Source organism: Filicampus tigris, chromosome 2 (assembly GCF_054856515.1).
Source record: "Filicampus tigris isolate MCC_2025a chromosome 2, RoL_Ftig_1.0, whole genome shotgun sequence".
In the NCBI taxonomy this organism is placed as follows: domain Eukaryota; kingdom Metazoa; phylum Chordata; class Actinopteri; order Syngnathiformes; family Syngnathidae; genus Filicampus; species Filicampus tigris.
The window spans coordinates 7,051,748-7,073,322 of NC_141218.1; the positions used below are offsets into that span (position 1 = coordinate 7,051,748).

At 39.4% G+C, this 21,575-nt stretch overlaps 1 protein-coding gene across 3 annotated transcripts; it reads left to right on the forward strand.

The window, feature by feature from the left end:
- Positions 1 to 33: 33 nt before the first annotated feature.
- On the forward strand, positions 34 to 20,876 carry afap1 (actin filament associated protein 1). 3 transcript variants are annotated; one of them, XM_086056491.1, is made up of 18 exons: positions 34 to 342; positions 6,006 to 6,134; positions 6,444 to 6,526; positions 9,595 to 9,703; positions 9,797 to 10,008; positions 10,203 to 10,382; positions 13,075 to 13,155; positions 13,916 to 13,988; positions 14,077 to 14,232; positions 14,864 to 15,075; positions 15,501 to 15,646; positions 15,742 to 15,856; positions 16,663 to 16,827; positions 17,036 to 17,165; positions 17,592 to 17,756; positions 18,424 to 18,614; positions 18,744 to 18,911; positions 19,036 to 20,876. In XM_086056491.1, exons 2-18 carry the CDS (start codon positions 6,008 to 6,010, stop codon positions 19,060 to 19,062), a joined length of 2,340 nt encoding a protein of 779 aa, XP_085912617.1. In that variant the 5' UTR covers positions 34 to 342; positions 6,006 to 6,007; the 3' UTR covers positions 19,063 to 20,876. The 3 variants fall into 3 exon arrangements, with proteins under 3 accessions (XP_085912617.1, XP_085912610.1, XP_085912627.1); XM_086056484.1 differs by lacking the exon at positions 34 to 342 and adding an exon at positions 2,662 to 2,874; XM_086056501.1 differs by lacking the exons at positions 34 to 342; positions 16,663 to 16,827 and adding an exon at positions 2,669 to 2,874.
- The last annotated feature ends 699 nt before the right edge of the window (positions 20,877 to 21,575 follow it).

Here is a 21,575-nt window from a genome sequence, read left to right on the forward strand (position 1 = left end):
ATATAAATACCTATTTTAATGTTTAAACATTTCTTTATCTACATATTAAAAATAATATTTCTAGTATTGAACAAGAATGAATACCAATGGCAATCATACTTTTAAAAAAATATATTTGTAATAGATATAAAATACTTGTTGATTTTAGCAATATATTTTAATATTAATTTATATTTCCCTTTATTTTTCTTGAATTCCTTTTTTTTTTTTATCCTAACGTGCTGTCAACAAATAAGGCTCGCCCCGTTAGCGCTGATTGGCTGTAGACTGAGGCGTCACTTCCGGCCCAGCCTCTGATTGTCACAGCTCTGCGAACAATAAGCAACCTGAAAAAGGAGCAAGGTGAGCGACGTTTTCATTAATTTCACGCTTACATTCACTCTTTTACGCTTCTTCTTAATGTTTTTGTATCCTTTGTCGTATTTGTTTGGATGAATTGTTACTTTGGGGAGCATGTGGCTGGAGAGGGAAGGAGGGCTGGCTGGATGGGTGGGGGGCGTAGTATTGTATTGTCCTGTCATTGAGAGATGGAAGCTAGTTTTATTTATAGTCAAACAGACACACCATGTCTTGGCAAAAATGGGCTCATGCATGTTCCTTTTAAATAAAATTAAATCACATATGTGCTGCTCTTTGTTTTTCATGTATATTTGTTTACGTGTGTGTGTGTGTATATGTATTAAATAAAGATGTGATGTGATATATGCGTGTGTGTGTGTGTGTGTGTGTGTGTGTGTGTGTGTGTGTGTGTGTGTGTGTGTGTGTGTGTGTGTGTGTGTGTGTGTGTGTGTGTGTGTGTGTGTGTGTGTGTGTGTGTGCATGAACAAGTAATATTTCAGTATGTTCGAATTCCCTGGGAGTGTTTTTTCTCTTAATATTACTTGATTTTGATTTTTGGGGGGTAAAAATACCACATATTAACTATTTTTTCACATCACAATTATTATGACTATTCCCGTGATATTTACACATTTGTTCTCGTAATGTTAGCAGTATATTAGTTTTGAGACATTTCCGTCTTTATTCTCATGATCTTACGACTTTTTCAAGTAAGATAATGAATTTATTCTCATATTAGTAGGGCTTTATTTTTGCTCGATGTTAAGACTTTTTTCCCCAGCCTTTTCTTTTTCTCTTAGTATTCAAACTTCATTCTTGTGACATTCCGACTTTTTCTCACGAGTTTATGACATTTTCCCACCAAGACTGCAACTTTTTTGCATAATAATTTTACTATTTTTTGTAATATTAGAATTTTTTTCTCATAACATTATGACTTTTCAGTTTATTGCTATCACTTTATTCTTACGGGTTTACGACACTTTCTAATTGGATCACGATATTTTTGTTATAATACTACAAATTAATCCTGTGACATTACAACTTTTCTCTCGTGTAATTACAAATGTATTCTCATGGCAGCACAACTTTATTCTCACAGGTTTCGGACTTTTTCGAGATTACAACTTTTTTCTTTTGTTATGACGATTTTATTCTTGCAAATTACGATTTTTTCTCATCACTGCGACTATTTCTAGTATGATCACTTTTTTTCTTTCTTTTTTCTTTATTTCTTGTCTATGATGACTTTCTTTCTCATAATATTTTTTTTGTACGACTAATTAATAGTTAATATTGCGACTTTATAAGTTTGTGACTTTTCCCACAGTCACATGAAATCAGTCATTCCAAGCATAGCGAGCTGCGCTGTGAGGACAAGGCTTGCTTGTCTACATAATGAAATTTGCCCAGCCGAAATCGCTCAACAAAGAGTTTTCTTTCTTTATTTTTTTGGGATAAATTTATGTCTTTTTTTTTTTAATATTATGTTCATTCTTGTAAAATGTTGTTTTCTCACTCGATAGTACAACGTTATGCTCCTGGCATTAAACTTTTCTCTCGTACCTTTACGATGTTTTTTCATTTTAACTTATTTTATGTAAAAAATAAAAATAAAAAAATAGACAACTTTTTTTTCCTGTAAAAAATATGTATTTTTTCTTGGGACTTTTCTAGTAAGATTGTGACTTATTTCCTCATACCGTAATTAGTTTTTTGGTGAACATTTTGACTTTAGTCTCACATTGTTCTTACATTATTCTCGTAACATACAGTAACTGTTTTATTACGACTTTCTAGTAAGATTCTGAGTTTTTTCATGTATTGTGATGACTTTTTTCTCACTGTATTACGATTTCTTTTCATGTAATATGAGATTTTTCGAAGATTACAAGTTTTTTTGTCTTTTATTATGATCATCCTTGCATAAAACTTGATTCTTATACTCTTACTCTTTATTTTCGTAAGATTTTGACTTTTTTAGATCGACAAAAGTCTTTTGTAAATATTACGACTTTCAGTTTCAGAGTTTGTCTCATAACATTACAACTTTTTGGGCTAAGAATAGGATTTTGTTTTTTCCTCTTACATGTTTTTTATCGTTACATTCGTGTTTATATTTTTATTATATTGTATTTATCGTATATTTTATTCGTTTTTTAAACAAGGTTTTAAAATTTTGAAAAAAAAGATAAATAAGTTCCTGCATTGAATGGCTGGACTGTGAAAAGACAGGAACTTTTTAAATTCCTATAGCATTTATGGTTACACGTGGTAGTTTTTTTTTTTTTTTAAACCGCAAAACAAAGCTGTTAAGTACGAGTGTCCGTGAAGGCGTCGCGTCGAGGGCGGCGAGGAAAGAAAACGGTGGGGGAAAGTGAAAAGGAAAAGGGAGAAGGAGGAGGAAAAATCGAGGGGAGAAAACGCCTGCAACCACGGTGAAAAGTAACAGCGTGGACGTCTAACCGTGTATGGACCGTCGTTTGGCGGGTTACATGATGAGGAGCGAGCCTGTGCTTTTTACATCCAGCGGGGGTGAGTTTCTGACTGAGTTCGTGAGTGGGCTCAACTTGGATGCTTTTTTTCTTCTTTTTTTTTTTTTCGGACGTGACGGCGACATTTTCCCCTCTTTTATGTCCAAAACGACTTCCATCTGCATTAGCACTCACCAGTTTTTCTTCGTGTTTCGAGTTATCTGTCGCCTAAATGGGTTTGTTCTTGCTAGATGGATCTACTACTAATTAAGAACAGTCTTTGTGTTCAGAAGAGTATGACCTATATGGGTCATAAGAACCCCCATGCCCATAATGAACCCACCCACCTCCATTCACATACCTTTTTTTACGTCTGCTTTCACACCTCCAGGCTACTTCCAATGTAATTGCGGGGGGCGGTGGGGGTCAGCAGAGTGCCTGTAAATATGTCACTATTCACACTGCTCACAATTTGTGGGCCTCTTTCACAAATAGGTAATAATGCAAACTCGACTCTACCGTCAAACGGTCCCACAAATTTTACGAACAGTTTCAAACAATCAAAACTTCTAAAGAAACAAGGTCAGTCTAGGAATAAATGTATTTTTTTTCTAATGAACACAACTTTTTTTAGCCATTTCACCAGTAGGAAACACTAAGCTCAATTCCATAGTCAAACTGTCACACAGCAGTAACAAAGAAGACAAATCAAAAAACTTCTTCTCTATGAGAATGAAGTCATTCTTTATACAAATATGAATTTTCTCCTTAAATACATTTTTAAAGCCATTTCACAGGTAGGAACCAATGCAAACTCGATTGTTTAAAAAAAATCGAAGTGTGTTTTTTTATGAAAGTAAAATACATATTAATAAAAATCCTTCTAAATCTTGTAAATATATATATATTTTTACTTAACCTTACAAATGTATTCCCACAGTATTATGGCCTTATTCGTCTAAGTTTACAAAGTTTCCCCTTTGATTTCTGCTTTTTATTCCTGTAAAATTATTTATTCTCTTAAATACAACTTTTGTACCCCAAGACTTCAATCAGTTAACTGCAGTTGACGTTCCCTCTCTCTAGTTACATCGTTATTACATCATTGTCATCAGCATAGGTCAAAAATAGTAAGTAAAGACTAGAAAGTAGGGATGTTCAATACAACTTTTTTTCAGACCGATATTAGTACAAGTATTCACTCTTTGAGTACCCACTGAAACCGAGTATCGATACTGCTAGTACTTTTGATATATCAAATTCCATTTAACACAATGATGAAAAATGTGAACAAAGACCTTTCTTTCTGAAGCAAATGATACTTTGCCGATGTGTCAAACTGCCGTAGTATAGCGCCAACTACTGCTGAAGAGGATTTACTTAATATCAGATTTTATTCGCTTTAAAGCGGAAGTCAACCCAAACATATTTTTTTTCAAGAATATGTTCCCAGCAGGCCCACTAGTTGAAACACGGCATTCTGATTAATTTTGCGTTTGTGGGATATAAGTTAAGCAGCAAAATGCACTCCTTTTTAGCCATCTCTGTGGGCGGCCATTTTGTCTTCTGTCGACTGAAAATGACATCACAACTGCTCACCACGACCAATCACGACTCATATTCAGAAAACAGGTCAGCCGGTAAAATCCGGTACAGATACCTGAAAAATCTAGTCAACTACAGTCAGAATTTGTACTTGGTTACTTCCCACCACTGGTTATATGAATGTTGCTCGCTATGTAACACTCACATCATTCATCCCAGGCTGTTCGCAGTTTGGAGGCTTGTGGTTAGCGTCCAAGCACCCTCTAATTATCGTTGGGAAAGAAATACCAGAGGGTGCATCTTCACTCTCTCCAAACTGACTTAGCCCTGATCCCTTCAGCTCCACACAGAGGTTTGGCAGATGTATACTTTCGGGTTGGAAAACATCTGCTTGTAGGTTCCACCACCTGTTTGATAGCAATCACGCCGGCCCTGTGATGTTTCAACCGGGCTTTCGACGGAATGACGTGAGCGCCGCAGCGTTGTAATTATAGATCAGAGATTGCTCGTCTTTCGCCAGAAACTAATACCACCGAGACTGTCCTGTGATTTGTCCCTAACGTTCTCCCCCGTTCGGCGTTGTGCCGAGTAAGACTCGAGGAGAAAAATGCTTTCATGGCTATGAGAAAAAAGTTGTACTGTTACAAGAATGGCATTGTAATACTTTGAGTAGAAAAAAACTTTAAGGGAAAAAAGTCAGATAAGAGGCCATAGTTTTGACGATGAAGAAGTATTCCTTACAAAGATGAAATGTCTTGTGTTACACGGTCTCTAAATGAAATTTAACGTAATGTTGTGAAGTTATGAGAATATTGCTAACAAAAACAAACGTTTTTTTGTGATTTCCGATACCTCTTTTTTCAGACGAATACGAGTACTATATTCACACTTTGAGTACTCACCAATACAGAGTACTGACACCGCTAGTACTTTTGATATATAAAAATTCATTTAATGCAATGACAAAAAAATGTGAACAAAGACCTTTCATTCTGATGAAGATGATGATTCACTGATGTGTCAAACTGCCGTAGTATAGCGCCAACTACTGCAGAGGATTTTTTTTTTTTTTGCCTTGAGTATCCGTGGTTGGTATTAACATTCTCCAAGATACCTTAAATTAAGGCCACACTTAGTGTCGGTACTCATCCATCCCTTTTTTTTTTTTAATTTTCGTAAGTTGTCTAGGTGTCCGAAAAAATTGTCATAGTTAAGGGTCATCGATGAAAAAGTATTTTTTATAATAACAAGAGCAAAAGTCGAAAAAATTGTTAGAATAAGGTAAAATGGCGAGAGAGAAAAAATTGGGATGCTCCAAAAATAAAGTTGGAATATTATGACGAAAAAGTCGTAATTTGACTATGAAAGTGTATTAGGGCCACACTAAAAAGAACAAAAAAAGTAATTCTGTGTCATAAATAGTCTATGTACAGGTGCTATTAGGTCTGCACTTAAAAGAAAATGTGTAAAATTACTTGGAGAAAAATTGCTAGATTATAAGATTACGAGAAAAAAGTCATGATATTAGGAGAGAAACGTGAAAAATGTTCTTTGCAAAAATCCACTTAAAAATGTTCTTTGCAAAAATCCACTTATTATTACTTTAGTAAATGTGCGACTGATCACATTGTATGGCTGGATGTGCAGCAATGGAGGAGCTGGTGTACGAGCTCCGGCTGTTCCTAGACCTGCTGGACCGGGAATATCTAAGTGCCGGAATCCGTGAGAAGAAAACACACCTCTCCAACATCCTCAACAGAGTCCTGTCGGAAAAAGGTAACATTCAATTTTTCGGCATACGCTCGATACAGTATGACCCCAAAAATTTGATGTTTGGTGATTTTCCGACTGTTTGTGTGCCTCTGTGAGTGCTGCTGTTTTGATTAGCAACCAAGTTCACATGGGTTAACTCTTTAGTGTCAGTGTGTGAACCATATCTTGAGATAATTCCAGTTACTACCTGTTTTGTTTTGTTTCTTTTTTTTGTGCAAGTGGAGGTGCCTATTTGTTGAAGTGGATGACAGGAATAGCTATTTCCGTATTATTTGAAAAAAGTTTGTGGTACATTTCGTCACTTTTCCACAGAGCCATTATGTAAAGCAGAGATCCACAGTGGACTACCCGCGCCGCCTCAGATGCCGCTGCCTGAAATCCCTCACCCCTGGCTGGTAAGACTGGACCCCAGATTTTTGTCTTTTGGTGTTTTTATACAAAATAAAATTGTAATTACAAGGAAAAAGAGATATAACACTGCAGTGGTAAAAACATCGCAAGAAAAGATGTGTCGCGGGCCACTGAAAAAATGGATGGCGGGCCGCAAATTCCCCCCAGGCCGTAGTTTGGACACCACTGCAATAGCTGATAATAGCTGTAAAGTTACCAGATTGTTTGGGATTTTACAAGAGTGAAGTTCACAACATTGGCAGTACCGGTAAATAGCTTTGATTAACTTGAAATATTTGCACATATTACAGAAGAAATTCTTTTCATTCCAAGAAAAAAGTTGAAAAACATTACAAGAATGAAATCACTGTGTTACGTAATAAGACGTAATGTTACTGCTTAGCCGGAATTTAAAAGAGTACGGTTGTAATTTTAAGAGGGAATTGTTTTAATTTTACAAGAATAAATACGTGATTACTACAAGAAAAAAAAAGTAAATATGTCATGTAACATAATATGAAAAAGGTCCCAGAGTAAAGCCACTGAGACAGAAGTAAAGTTGTCTTTTATACGAGAAAAATAGATGTAATTTTGTAAAAAGTAAAGTGCAAACTATTACCCCAATTGCTGTTTCATGAGAAAGAAGTTAGCAGACAGTTGTATGTTATGAAGATTAGAGAAAGAAATTGCACTGCTGCAAAGAAAAATGTCATCAGTGTTGCCGATCGATCCGTGGGAAAATAAATCTGAGCTCAAGTTCGAATAAAGTTGTCGCTTAAACAGACTACGACTGGGTGCGTGGCTAACATGTCGTTATCTGTGAGCGCAAGAAGTGAACTGTGTGAGAGCGGGTCAGCACGGGGGAGGAAGAGACAGCCTTGACCACAGTCTGTCTGTGACCCGCGCCAGCCCGGCCAAACCGGCGCGCTTCGGCGAGACTTCCAGCCTGCGGCTTTTCCGAGCTCCCGACAATGCGCTTTCCATGCTGCAGTCCGCGCTGGCCATTTGGATGAATCGCAGCCACTCCAGGGACAGTCAGCTCCTGTCGAGTGGCGGCCTGCGTTTACCAGGCAATTATTGCCATGGCCAGTTTGCAATTACAGTTCAGACGGTCAAAGGCAGGATCACTTGTGGGCCTACCAAGGATCACAGGTGAGTCGCCAGCCAATCACAAGGCCTCCTCATATTTTTCAACTCTTCGGGAATGGCCAACTGTCCAGGAAAATGTTTGGCAGTCCTTCACACCTACTTCCACTTACGTCACGCTCCACATTTTGTGCACCGCTCCTTTCGAGGGCGCACAAATGATTTCCATATGTGTTGATGTTGGAGAGCGATGCCGCCCCCCCCCCCCCCCCCTCCTCGTCCCCCTCTTGCTAACCCCCTTGGGGTGGACCCTCCCTCGGCTTGGCAAGTCAACACACAGGGCGTTGCGTCACGCGAGCGCAAAAATTCCAAAGCATACATCATTTTTGTTGGCTTTTGTTTTGCTCGGTGTATGTAGGTCACCGACATGTCGACACGGTTCTACTTCCGTGGCTCCGGCGCCGTTGGGAGAGGTGGGCTTGAGCACAGTATGCCTTATTTGTAAACATGGTATGCTATTTAATAGTAACTTAGTATTTATTCAACTACAAAAACTCAACTACCCATAACTATTTTCATAGCCTCATGCCTATTCATTCCTGCACAGTGAACACTCTATTCTTTTACAAAATGACCTTGTAAATATGTGAAATTCAAGCCGCTTGCATTTTCATTCTGCTGCATGCCCTGCATTGAGGCCTTGAGTAAGCATGACCCTTATCTCTTGATCATTTTATCTTATGTTATTTTCACAAGTCTTGGCATTTTCTGGGCTCGCCTGGGATCTCGAGGATTGTATTTCGTGCCATGTCATGTGGAAATGTGTGTTGGTTGGTACAGCAATAAAACGATTTTTGGGTCTGTGTATCCTTGAATTTTGAGGAAAGGAAAATTCCTTGAATCCTTGAAAATGCATCTTTAAATATAACTTGAAAGGAAAATTCGAAAACAAATGAGGAAGAAGGTCAATAAGAGCATACAACAATAATAGCAATTAGAAAAAACAAATACCGGCTGAAGTTGCGATTGAACCCTGTTGATATAATTTGTTTTTCACAGATTGGGAAGAATTTGTGCTTTTGAATAGTGTTATCATACTTGTGTGTATGTGTTTCCACAGCGTTTGTGTGTGAATAGTCATTATTTGACAGAATATCGCTCCCGAAGTCGGTGCTAATTTACCGTTAGCATTTGAACGGGATCCTCCTTTGACTTTAGCGTTAACGCTAGCAATGTTTTAAAAATGAAGTATGTTTTGTATTTAAATATACAATGTGTGTAATTCTTTTGTTGTATGTTTAGTTTTACACTAAATTAAATTCCAACTGGGGTATCATTAAAGGACGCAGAATCACGCTAGCCACATGGTGCATTCAGGTTATTTTCACCTCTGGAACTTGTAAATTCACTGTGCTATTCTGCACATTCATCTTTTTTCTTAGATTATTACGTTTTAAAGATTGAGAGAAGCTAAAATTGAAATCACAATTTAAATTTCGTTTAATTGTCCAGCCCTCCTATTTAATGCTATTCAAATCATATGTTCTCCTGTCTAATGAACATCTTACCACTAAAATACATGAATGTCATCATCCAAACTAGCTGGTATTTTCTGTTCAATTTTCAACTTTGACTCTATGTTTTACAACTCTAACTCAATTCCATTCATTGTTGCGAGGCGTAATTATATATCTCTCAAACCCAAAGTTGTCCTTGGCCTTTTCTTTGTTTTCATCTGCCGTGCAGTACCGTGTAATTATTGTCTTTTCCCCCTTGCAAACATTCCTTCAACAGATCCTATACTGCATCTCATTTCTCTCTTTTTTTTATTTTTTTTATTTTTTTTTATTTGTTGAGTTGTATCAAATCATTCATCGCAGATTCCTGATCAGGTTCTCAACAAATGCCATTCCGATGTTCTTTGTCCAATTCATGCTTATTTGGGAATGTTGCTGCTAATTTTTCCAATGTTCTGTTCTCCTCACAGGCTCCAAATAACGGGCCTCCTCCTCTACCCAGCTCCTCTCTGCCAGAAGGTTACTACGAGGAAGCAGTGCCTTTAAGCCCCGGCAAAGCTCCGGAATACATCACATCGAGTGAGTGATGTGCACTTTCACAACAGACGCTTCGTTGATCCATCGTTTTTTTTTTTTTTTTTTTTATTTCTGTCTGACTGCTTCCGCTCGCAGACTATGATTCGGACGCTATGAGCAGCTCCTACGAGTCATACGACGAGGAAGAAGAGGACGACAAGGGTCAGAAGACGCGCCACCAGTGGCCCTCCGAAGAGGCTTCCATGGATTTGGTCAAGGACGCCCGCATCTGCGCTTTCCTGCTGCGCAAGAAACGCTTCGGCCAATGGTCCAAGCTTCTCTGTGTCATTAAAGATAACAAACTTCTGGTGAGGACTGCTTCTTCTTCGTTCTTCCAAAATCTCTGCTTTATCATAAAACTAAAGTAAAACCTCTACAGCAAGGGAACAAATTTGAAAACAAATGGATTATGTTTTGTAGAAAGAGGGGCATATTTAATGTCCTTTAAATGTCATTTTCCGAAAGTGGAACATCAATGCTGTGTTGCGTTTTTGCTCCATAGTGTTACAAATCATCCAAAGATCACACCCCCCAAATGGAGCTGAGCCTGTCAGGTTGCAGCATCACCCACATCCCCAAAGACGGCAAGAAGAAACGGCACGAACTGAAGATCGTCCATCAGGGGGCGGATGCCCTGGTGCTCGCCGTGCAGAGCAAGGAACAGGCCGAGGAGTGGCTCAAGGTAACAATATGCAGTGTACAAAAGAGAAGGAACAATTACTCTATATTATCATCTTTTTGGGGATTAAAAAAAAAAAAAAAAGTTGTAATCTTATGAAAATAACGTCACATTTTTTCAACAAAAATACATTTGCTATATTTAGTCAAAGTTTTAGGGCCATGAAGCAATATTTTAAAAAGTGAATTAAATAATTCTCATAATATTACGCCAATAGCACTCTTTATTCATTCTGGGGTATCAGAGTCCGGAATTCAAGGATTTTTTTTTTGCCATACCAACAAAAATTTCCACCTGATATGACACGAAATACGATACCCGAGCTGCCAGGAAAGCCCAGTAAGTCGAAAGACTTGTGAAAACTAAAATAGAACAACAAAATAAGTAAAAATAAATACGAAAAAAAAAAAGTTAAGGGAAATACTTGAACACGGTTTGAACGAGTGCAATGTCAGGTGTGGATGCAGCAGGTTTTTTTGCATTGCGCATGATATTTACAAGGTTTTTGCTCTTGGGGGTGGGAGGGGGAAAGAGTAAAGTGTTCAATGTGTAGTGATGGCTAGACAATGGGTGGCTGATGTCAGTGCTACAGAGCACTGTTCCAGGTTACCAGTTGAGCAGTTTCTGGAAAGTCATCTTACCAGACTAAAATAATATTTTTCCATCATAAAGTCAAATATTTTGGCTATTAAAGTAAGATTAACACTGGTCAACAGAAAATTTCAAATTTCAATCAGTGATGGCTTTATGTGTCCCTAAATGTATTTTTGACGCTAATTTCAAAATGGTCTTTGCTTTTTTTTCTAGCACGTCAGGTTTTTAAAATATTTTCATTTTTTGCTTTTAAAGCGGAGGTCAACCCAAACATATTTTTTTCAAGAATATGTTCCCAGCAGGCCCACTAGTTGAAACACGGCATTTTGATGAAATTTTGCGTTTGTGGAATATAAATTAAGCAGCAAAATGTACTCGTTTTTAGCCATCTCTGGGGGCGGCCATTTTGTCTTCTGTCGACTGAAAATGATATCACAACTGCTCGCAACGACCAATCACATCTGACTTGTTTTCTGAGTCTGAGCCGTAATTGGTCGTTGTGAGCAGTTGTGATGTCATTTTCAGTCGACAGAAGACAAAATGGCCGCCCCTAGAGATGGCTAAAAACGAGTGGATTAACACTTATTCCACAAATGCAATATTTATCAGAATGCCTTGTTTCAACTAGTGGGCTTGCATAGAACATATTCTTGAAAAAAATATGTTTGAGTTGACTTCGGCTTTAAGTTTTATCTATAAAAGCTTACGGAAAATGGATTTAACCATGCATTGTAATTTATAGCTATGACATTTCGGGAAAAAAATTCTTTCTGTGAACTAATCCCTTAATTCACAAATATTACAAAATATATGTACTATATTAGTCCATATTATACTGTATTATTGTTATTATTTGAGTTGGGCATTCCGCCTATGTGACGGACCGGTCCACTTATCCGCCTATGACGGACACCCGTTTCTTAGGCGATAAACAATAGATGGGAAACTTGGGTAAAAACAAATAGTCTAAGTCCAAGCAGAGTCGGAAGCCAATTTTTTTCCCATCTATGTAATCGTTTATTTTCTGTACCAGTTCACATGTAGGTGTGCGCTTTTAAAAAAAATATCACAACATAGTTATTGATTGCAAAATATTTTTGTGAAGCCCAAATGCGACCAGTTTTACGCGTCTCGACTTCAGAGGTTCCAGTGTACATGTGTCTGTCGTACTCACTGGCCTCCCTCTGCCAAAGCCATGGAGCCACAGCCTGTCATTTCCCCCTGCAAACATAATTGCCGTATGCTCTCCCTAAGCCAAGAGCAGTGAGTTGAGTGCGCTCTGGCTAACACCACAGGAAGATGAGGGTGGACGTGCTGCGTGCATCACCCAGCCTCAGTGGCAGATCCAGGTCTGCTGTGCACGAGGGTCACTGTAATGAACACTGGCGCCCCATGCAGCCCTGCAAATCTCATTAACCCTTACTTGGCACGATTGCACCAAGATTCCTGAGCCATTGTGAAAGTCTGGGCCACTTAATGTGTGTAGCAGCGGTTTCACATAGCAACTTGAAATTTGGTAGGCATGCCTAACATGAGGACATCCACAAAAGAATGCCTGAAAAGATGCTTTAAGTCAGACATTTTGTTTCGTAGCGGCCATTTTAGGATTGTTTTGGTCATTTGCAGGGTGCTGTGTTCAAAATGAATTAGTTTGCCTATTTTGAAAAAGTAAGCAATAGAAAATACATATCTGTTTTCAAATGTTGGCAGTTAAAGTAAAAAGTCAAAAAATAGATACGCAAATAAAGTACAGATATCTGCAAAATGAACTCAATTGACTCGTGGTCAGAAATGTGTAAAATCTCTTTTGGACTCTTCATTTTCCTTGAATAGTTGTACGTTTGCGAGCAGATCTTCGTGGACCCTGCCCTGTATACTTATGTAATCTTAATGAATGAGCATCTTAAGTCTGTGGAAATATTTCAGGATTCCTAATCCAGCCATGTTTTATGGCCTAACTTTCCGCTAGCCAAGCGCGGCTCAGCACCATATAAACCCGTCCGTCCTCAATCCGCAGAATGTGTGTAGATTTTCCACTTCTTTTAATGACGATGACAGTCCCTTGTGGCTAATGCTGTGTTACTGAATTACATGTTTCTAGGTCATGAGAGAGGTGTGCGGTAATGGGACTTTTGAATTGGATCGCTCCGGGTCCCCAGTCCACAAACCTGAACTGGAAAAGGTAAAACCTTTTTTTTTTTTAAATCAAAAAACAACAACACCAATTGTATGATCAGCAGATGTTTATTAATATGTTGACATTTTAGAGTTAAATACTAAACTGTACTCAGGCAGTGATTCTTTCCACATTTTATAGGTTTTTACTTTTTTAAAGTGGAAGTCAACCCAAACATTTTTTTCAAGAATATTTTCTATGCAAACCCACTAGTTGAAAGGAGGCATTCTGAGAAATATTGCATTTGTGCAATAAGAGTTAATTCACCCGTTTTTAGCCATCTCTGTAGGTGGCCATTTTGTCACTTCTGTCAACTGAAAATGACATCACAACTGCTCACAACGACCAGTTCAGATTCAAGAAACAAGTCAGCCGTGATTGGTCGTTGTGAGCAGTTGTGATGTCATTTTCAGATGACAGAAGTGACAAAATGGCCGCCCTATGAGATGGATAAAAACGGGGGGAATTTTGCTGCTTAACTTACCAAATACAGCTGACCTGTTTTCTGAAGCTGAGCCGTGATTGGTCGTTACCTGATCCCTGAGCAGTTGTGATGTCATTTTCAGTTGACAGAAGTGACAAAATGGCCGCCCCCTGAGATGGATAAAAACGGGTGGATTTTGCTGCTTAACTTATATTCCACAAACACAATATTAATCAGAATGCCATGTTTGAACTAATGGGCCTGCTGGGAAAATATTCTTGAAAAAAAAATGTGTTTGGGTTGATTCCCCCTTTTAACATTTTTTTTGTCCACTATTTGTAGAAATCCTCATGTGACAGACCAAGCTCAGATGGCGAAGCAACACACGAGAATGGCCACGTCGACAAGGACCACGGTACGTATCAATATGGAGAGGGTTTTTTTTTCTATGCAAGGGTTTCGTGCGAATCCATCAATGGGATCCTTTTGTGGTGGCATTCCAGGAAAAGGAAAGAAAAATTCCAAGTCAGAGCAGGGCAAGACCGCGACTGTTGGGAAAGGCGCTGGGAAGAAGATCACCAAGATCATCGGGCTGGGCAAGAAGAAACCGTCCATGGATGAGCAGACTTCATCAGCAGAGGAAGATGTACCCACGTGTGGTAAGCTACGCACTGATAGCGGTGGTGGAAAGCAACCACGTACACATACTTTGTTGCGGTACTTAAGTAGATGTTCCACACTTGAGTATTTATTTATCGGATAACCTTTTACTTTTACTCCCTAAATTCGAAAGCATTAAGGACAATAACGACACATTGTTCAACTTATTTAAGACACGTATGGAATTATTCCATCACATTCCTAGAAATCCCACATTTCCACGGAAAAAAAACAGTGGTGCCTTCATACAAGTTTAATTTTAGTGGGGGAGGGATCTGTAAAGTGTATAGCATAGTATAACATATTTAATGGAATATAAAGAATTAAGCATCATCATTGTGGGTCCTTCTGCTGTACATGACTTGGCCACCAGTTAGCAGTATAATATATTTGACATACTGTATTTACCGCCTCCTTACACATTTTCTGACCGATTCAAACCATTCCAATTTCAGGTTTCACATACATTTCAACAAATTTTATATATTCTGCAGCATTTCAGTTTTGTGTGGGCTTATCAGCCTTCAGCATTCAAATTCCTAAAACGTTATTCATAGAGAAGTAATGGTTTTATATAATGCAAAACAGTCCGTTGCAATAAATTCCTAACCTCTTGTTTGCCATTGAAAGGCTACCTGAACGTGCTGTCCAACAACCGCTGGCGGGAGCGCTGGTGCCGTCTCAAAGACAACCAGCTGCTGCTGCACAAGGATCAGGATGACCTGAAGAGCCACATCGCTTCTCTGCCGCTCAGAGGTTGCGAAGTCAGTCCCGGCCTGGACCACAAGCACCCTTTTGCCTTCCGCTTGCTACGCAATGGTCAGGAGGTGGCTGTACTGGAGGTACGTGAAGCTGTCATCAATATCTGGGGCTTTTTTTTTTTTTTTTTTTTCAATAAAATGCAGTATGCACATTAATGTTAATGAGGAAGTCAATCCAAACATATTTTTTTCAAGATTATGCTCTATGCAGGCCCATCAATCATGGCTCAGCTTCAGAAAACACGTGAGCTGTAATTGGTCGTTACCTGAGCCTTGAGTAGTTTTGATGTCATCTTCAGTCCACTGAAGTGACAAAATGGCCGCCCCCAGAGATGGCTAAAAACGGGTGGATTAACACTTATTCCACAAACGTAATATTTATCAGAATGCCTTTTTTCAACTAGTGGACCTGCATAGAACATATTCTTGAAAAAAAAAACATTTGGGTTGACTTCTCTCTTGATAAAAAGAAAGGACTTTGTTTTATTATTCTTATTTCTGTTCAGGCATCCTCCTCTGAAGCCATGGGTCGCTGGCTGGGGGTCTTACTGGCCGAGACGGGCTCCACCGCAGACCCGGCCACCTTGCATTATGACTACATTGACGTGGAAACCACCGCCAACGTGATCCAGCTGGCCAAACAATCCCTCTGGTGAGAGACGTGCAACGTGTGGCCCCAGCAGACATCAAGCTAGCCAATCAACATCGGTCATAATTGTTTAAACGACTAATTAATGTTTCTTCCAGTTTTACTAGTAAACGTGCAGTCTCCCCTAACCCGTACTTGGACAATCCAGTCGGCAGCTATGCCTGCCCCAGCGGGATGGCTCTGCACTACCATGACGTACCCATCAATGGAATGGTAAGGCTCACGTTTCACCTTTTCCCATAGGAAATCATGGAAATAAGTAATTCCATTTGGGGGTGAAGAGAGACAAGAGAAGCGGTCATTTTAACGCATGAAAATATGTCTCCAAAATCCTGTCATCACTTCACAACATGAAATTTGGTAGGCATGTCATTCATGAGTAGACCCACAAAAAAAGTCTTAAGACGCCATGCCCGAAAAGCAAGTTGGCCATTTTAGTGTCATTCTGACCATTCACTTACATTAGAAAATTCAGCCCCAAATCCGGTTTCTCTTAGCAACATGAAATTTGGTAGGCATGTCAGACATGACATCACCCATGAAAAAAAAAAAATGTCTCAATCAGCCATTTTGGTTTGGCGGCTGTGCTCCCCACCAGATTTCTATTAAAAAAAAAATCATCCCCCAAAGCCAGTTTCACTTAGCAACATGAAATTTGGTAGGCATGTCTATCTTGAGCAGAGCCACAACAAAGCCGTAATAAGTCATGCCCGAAAAGACACAGGAAGTCCGTCATTTCTGTTTGAAGCTGACAAACTTGTTGTCAGGATTTTGTCCAATGGCTATTGTGGCTACCAAATTTGAAGTATACTAGACACGAGAAACCTAATCCCTAAAAATGTGCCTTTTTGTCTCTGTGTGGTCTGTGCATGGCGACTAAATTTAGCGACCCGCATTGATGGGCATTCGATGCGAGGGCCCCTATCCGAAGATGCTCATAATCTTCTAACATTTCTCCTTCTAACACTCTTCTGTCCCCTTGCATCCTATTTTCTTCCTCTCTTGGCGTTAATGTGCAGCACTCCAGTCCCGGCACAGGTGGGAAGGATGCGCATGACGAGAGCTCCTACGAAAACGTACCCTCAGCCAAGCCGACCGTCCCTAAAAATCATTATAAGACACCTGTTTCTAAAGTCTCTTCTAAATTCCTCACTGCTGATAGTAAAACCAAAGATGCTGCTCAGGTGACTAACATTGCATGACACTTTTTGCTATTAACATTCCAATAAAAAAAAAAAAATGCTGCTGCCTTATTAACAAGCTTGCCCTTTCACTTGAGGCGCTTAAATCAGAAAGCCTACAAAATGTAGAAGAATCAAAAATGTTCATCGATTAATTTGATAAACGATTAGTTGTCGGTTAATCGTTGCAAGATCTACTGTGTTCTGTTAGTTTAAGGGAAAGAAGGGAACCACAAGCAATGGGTTGGCATCCAAACAGAAGGCAGATCCAAGAAGTCAGCAAAAGAAGAATGTAGTCGCTGGTATCAATGGGACAATGTCACTGAAACGCAATAACTCCAGTAAGTGCCACTCAATGATACTTCTCAATCCTAGGTGCATGTAAAATAATAATGATAATAATAAATAAATATATGTCTATAAAGATGAAAGACATCAAATCCTTTTTCTGTCAACTATTATTTGATTTGAAGGGAGGAGGAGAAGCGTCAGTAAAAGAGGCCAAAATCCAGATGTCAGCTAACCTTTTGATTTGACGTTGCTGTGTGTAATGTTAAATTTAAGATGGATGTTATCCAGATTGGCCATAATTGAAATGTACCATGGAGAATTACAAAAAAGATTAGACAATTGATTAATTTGCATACTCAAAGAACTGAATTTGCCATGTAAATGTAGGGTTAAAATCTACAATGTCAAGTTTGGATCAAATCCAAACGGCGTCTCTGGCACTAATTTCAATCCGATCCGCTCGTTTTGTGTTCCAGATGCGGAGCAATGTAAATATGGGAAAAACCGCGTGGAGGCGGACGCCAAGCGGCTGCAGACTAAAGACGATGAGCTGACCAAGAAGAAACTTGACATCAGGAACCATCTGACCGCTCTAAAGAAGGAACGCAAGGACCTGCGCAGCGCTATTGAGGCGGCCTCAGGTGAGGCGGAGGCTAGAGGCAGGCATTCGTGCCAAAAACAGTCAGTCGTACGACGTCAGTGTTGCCCCACTATGTGGCGGCTCACCTACTGCCGTCCCCGCTCTATCGGCAGGTTTCTAGCCATCAGAAATATGAACTCCGTTTGTGTTCAAATTATCATTGCTTCAAGCGTTGTATCACCGCCACATAGATGCTTTTTGTTTGCCCATTATGCGTTAGCATTAAAGCGGAAGTCAACCTAAACATATTTTTTTCAAGAATATGTTCTCAGCAGGCCCACTAGTTGAAACACGGCATTCTGATTAATTTTGCGTTTGTGGAATATAATACGGCTCAGATTCAGAGAACAGGTCAGCCGTGAGTGGTCGTTTTGAGCAGTTGTGATGTCATTTTCAGTCGACAGAAGACAAAATGGCCGCCCCCAGAGATGACTAAAAACAGGTGAATTTTGCTATATTCCACAAACGCAAAATTAATCAGAATGCTGTGTTTCAACTAGTGGGCCTGCTGGGAACATATTCTTGAAAAAAATATGTTTGGGGTGACTTCCGCTTTAAGATAGCGGATTTAAAGGTAAAATTATATGGCTGTTTTAAATACGCAGTGTGTAATTTTCTTTGTTTTATGATTAGTTGGACAGTAAAGTTCAACCGGTTTGTCCCAACAGGCAAGCGATCACAGGCCTCCCTGTCGGAACGGCTGAAGAAGGTGGAGGACGAGTGCAGGCAGAAGGAGGAGGAGCGAGTCAACCTGGAGCTGGAGCTGACCGAGGTCAAAGACAGCCTGAAGAAGGCCCTGAACGGAGGGGTCACCCTGGGCCTCACCATTGAACCCAAAGCTGCTCCGCCGGCGGTTCAGGTCATTACACCACTGCTTCCACAACAGCTTCATATCGATATGTTTGAGTTTTTTTTTTTTTTTTTTTAGGGTTAGGGTTTTTTATTCATCTCGTAACTGGTGTTTCTCCCTGTCCATATTGCACCGTAGTCGCCGGCGTCGTTACGACGGGTCCAGGAGTCTTCGCCCTTCTCCAGCTGCGACACCAGCGACACGGAGACCTGCTCCCTGCCCGTGAACAGCGCCTCCCTGCTCCGCCGCCAGCAGGGCCTGCCCAAGGCTTCGCCAGTCCGAGGACACGTCCTAAGGAAGGCCAAGGTCAGTGGTAACAGAGACAAAAGAAATTGCCACGATTACAAAATACTGTATGTTCAATTGTTACAATGCCTATTTTTTAAACTAAAACAGTCCATAAATAAATGTTTGTGTGCTTGTTTTCCAGGAATGGGAACAGAAGAGTGGAACATAAAGCCCCTCAGCCTTAGGTTCTCTTCTTTAGGAGACATTGTGTATGTATTTATTTGAAACAGTCCTTAGACACACTTTTTTGTTTAACCAAAAAAAAAAGAAATGCTGGTTTTCTGACACTTTTCTACTGCATGCTTGGTGTACATACTATTTCTGTGCGTCGCCTGACTTTCTTTTTGTGCTTTCGCTCCAAAGTCTCTCTCCGCAGATTCAATCCAAATCCGATATTTATTTGTAAATGTTTCAAGAAAAGTGGTAGTAGCTTCCTTCTATTTATGTTGATATATTTAAAATATATGTGTAGAGAAGGAATTTCTTTACACCGCAGGTTTCCCACATTTGGGGTCAAACTCTTGCGACCTTCCTTAACATGTTAATACTGTTGCTCTATTTGGAACGCTGATGGCTCTTAATCGCTCCCTACCAACGATTACAACCTGTCTGAAAAGAAAAAAGTCACTTAAAGCGGAAGTCAACCCAAACATATTTTTGTATGTTCCCAGCAGGCCCACTAGTTGAAACACGGCATTAAGATTAATTTCGTGTTTGTGGAATATAAATTAAGCAGCAAAATGCACTAGTTTTTAGCCATCTCTGGGAGCGGCCATTTTGTTTTTGAACAACTGATCACAACGACCAATCACGGCTGACTTGTTTTCTAAATCTGAGCCGTGATTGGTCGTTGTGAGCAGTTGTGATGTCATTTCCAGTCGATAGAAGACAAAATGGCCGCCCCCAGAGATGAAACGAGTGGATTAACACTTATTCCACAAACGCAATATTTATCAGAATGCCCTGTTTCAACTAGCGGGCTTGCATAGAACATATTCTTGAAAAAAAAAATGTTTGCGTTGACTTCCTCTTTAAATACTCGACCAATCCCAGAGCCTTGTACATTCCGTTTTAATTTTATTATCGATGCAATGACACGTTTGTGTATTTTTGATTTTATGTCACCATAGTCATTTTATGGGAAAAAGTCTTGGTTTTACATAAACACAAGGGGAAAAAATTACTCATTTACAGAGAAAAAGACAAAATTAGGGGATCAAGATGTAATTTGGGGAAAATAGTACATGAGGAAAATTACTAGATGAAACTTGCAATTTGAGAATCAAGTGTTAATTTTACAATTTCGCAAAGGAAACAAAACATCTCAATTCACAACGAAAAAAGACAAAGTTCAGAGATTGCTGCAATTTTACATGAATGAGGTTGTTGCGTTGCAAGAAATGAGTCTTAATTTTAGAAGGGAAAACAGTCTTAATTTACAAAGTAAAAGACAAAATTTGGAGATGAATATGTAATTTAAAGTTATTTGTGGAGAATATTTCAGCATAAATTGTGTTGTCACGAGGGAAAACACTGAGTTACAAGAAAAAGTTGCAATTTTACTGGAAACAAGTCTTCATTTAACAATAATCCGTGGTCGAATTATTTGGGGAGAATATTACCTGAAATAATGATCTCATTTATCTCTTCAACGTGGCCCTAATGGTCCTTGGATGTCTTGTAAAATAATCGGTAATATTTAGTAAGTATGGTAAGTTTTATGCTGTTAGCATGATGTGGCTTTACTCTGCCAATAAATGTGAACCTGCCATATGTAGCATAGCTTAGTTTAGCAGATTGGTTTGGGGAGGAGTAAGTTTGTCTGTCTGTTTGTTTGTCTGTCGTTTTGTTTTTTGCACCTTATAAATGTACTTTATTTCATATTGGACAGTCGTCATCTTGATGACGGTAACATGCTTTGTACATAGTTTGAGAGACCTTCTGTGTTTACTGAATTATATCAATAAATATCTTCCAAAGTTGCCTTGTTGCTATTGTATATTCATGTACGAAAACACAACAAGCACGTCCACCTCACAGTTCAGAGGTGGTAGGTTCAATCCCGCCTCCGGCCTACCTCTGTGGAGTTTGCATGTTCTCCCCGTGCCTGCGTGGGTTTTCTCCGGCTCCTCCGGTTTCCTCCCACATTCCAAAAACATGCATGGTAGGTTGATTGGACACTCTAAATTGCCCCTAGGTATGATTGTGAGTGCGGATGTTTGTCTCTGTGTGCCCCGCGATTGGCTGGCAACCAATTCAGGTTGTCCCCCGCCTACTGCCCGAAGACAGCTGGGATAGGCTCCAGCATGCCCGCGACCCTTGTGGGGATAAGAGGTATAGATAATGGATGGATGGATGGTGTATAACAACAGTAGGCCTTCCCTGTATATATTTATGTATATTCCATAGCCGCATCCTCCCTAACACAGAAAGTGTACTCACTTTTACGGAGTTACATTAGATTAGGGTCAAAGATTTTGAAATGGAAAAATAAAAATTGAAATAGAAAATTAATGTGTTGATCTTGAATTTTGAAAATATGACGATCCTACTCTTTTGGCTCACCCTTTATAGGTCTATAATATACTTGGAACGCTCAGCATCGGGTGAAATCCTCGCACCTTAAAAATATTACTTTCAGTGAGACCTCCAATAGACCCCAAAAATCGTTTGTTCAACCGT

What these genes read in the sequence shown, in the direction of transcription:
- afap1 (XM_086056484.1), top strand. Translation starts at nt 2,811, where the DNA reads ATGGACCGTCGTTTGGCGGGTTACATGATGAGGAGCGAGCCTGTGCTT. An exon ending in ACAAACCTGAACTGGAAAAG is followed by an intron (nt 13,156 to 13,915) that starts GTAAAACCTTTT and finishes CACTATTTGTAG; the next exon opens with AAATCCTCATGTGACAGACC. An exon ending in GGAAGATGTACCCACGTGTG is followed by an intron (nt 14,233 to 14,863) that starts GTAAGCTACGCA and finishes TGCCATTGAAAG; the next exon opens with GCTACCTGAACGTGCTGTCC.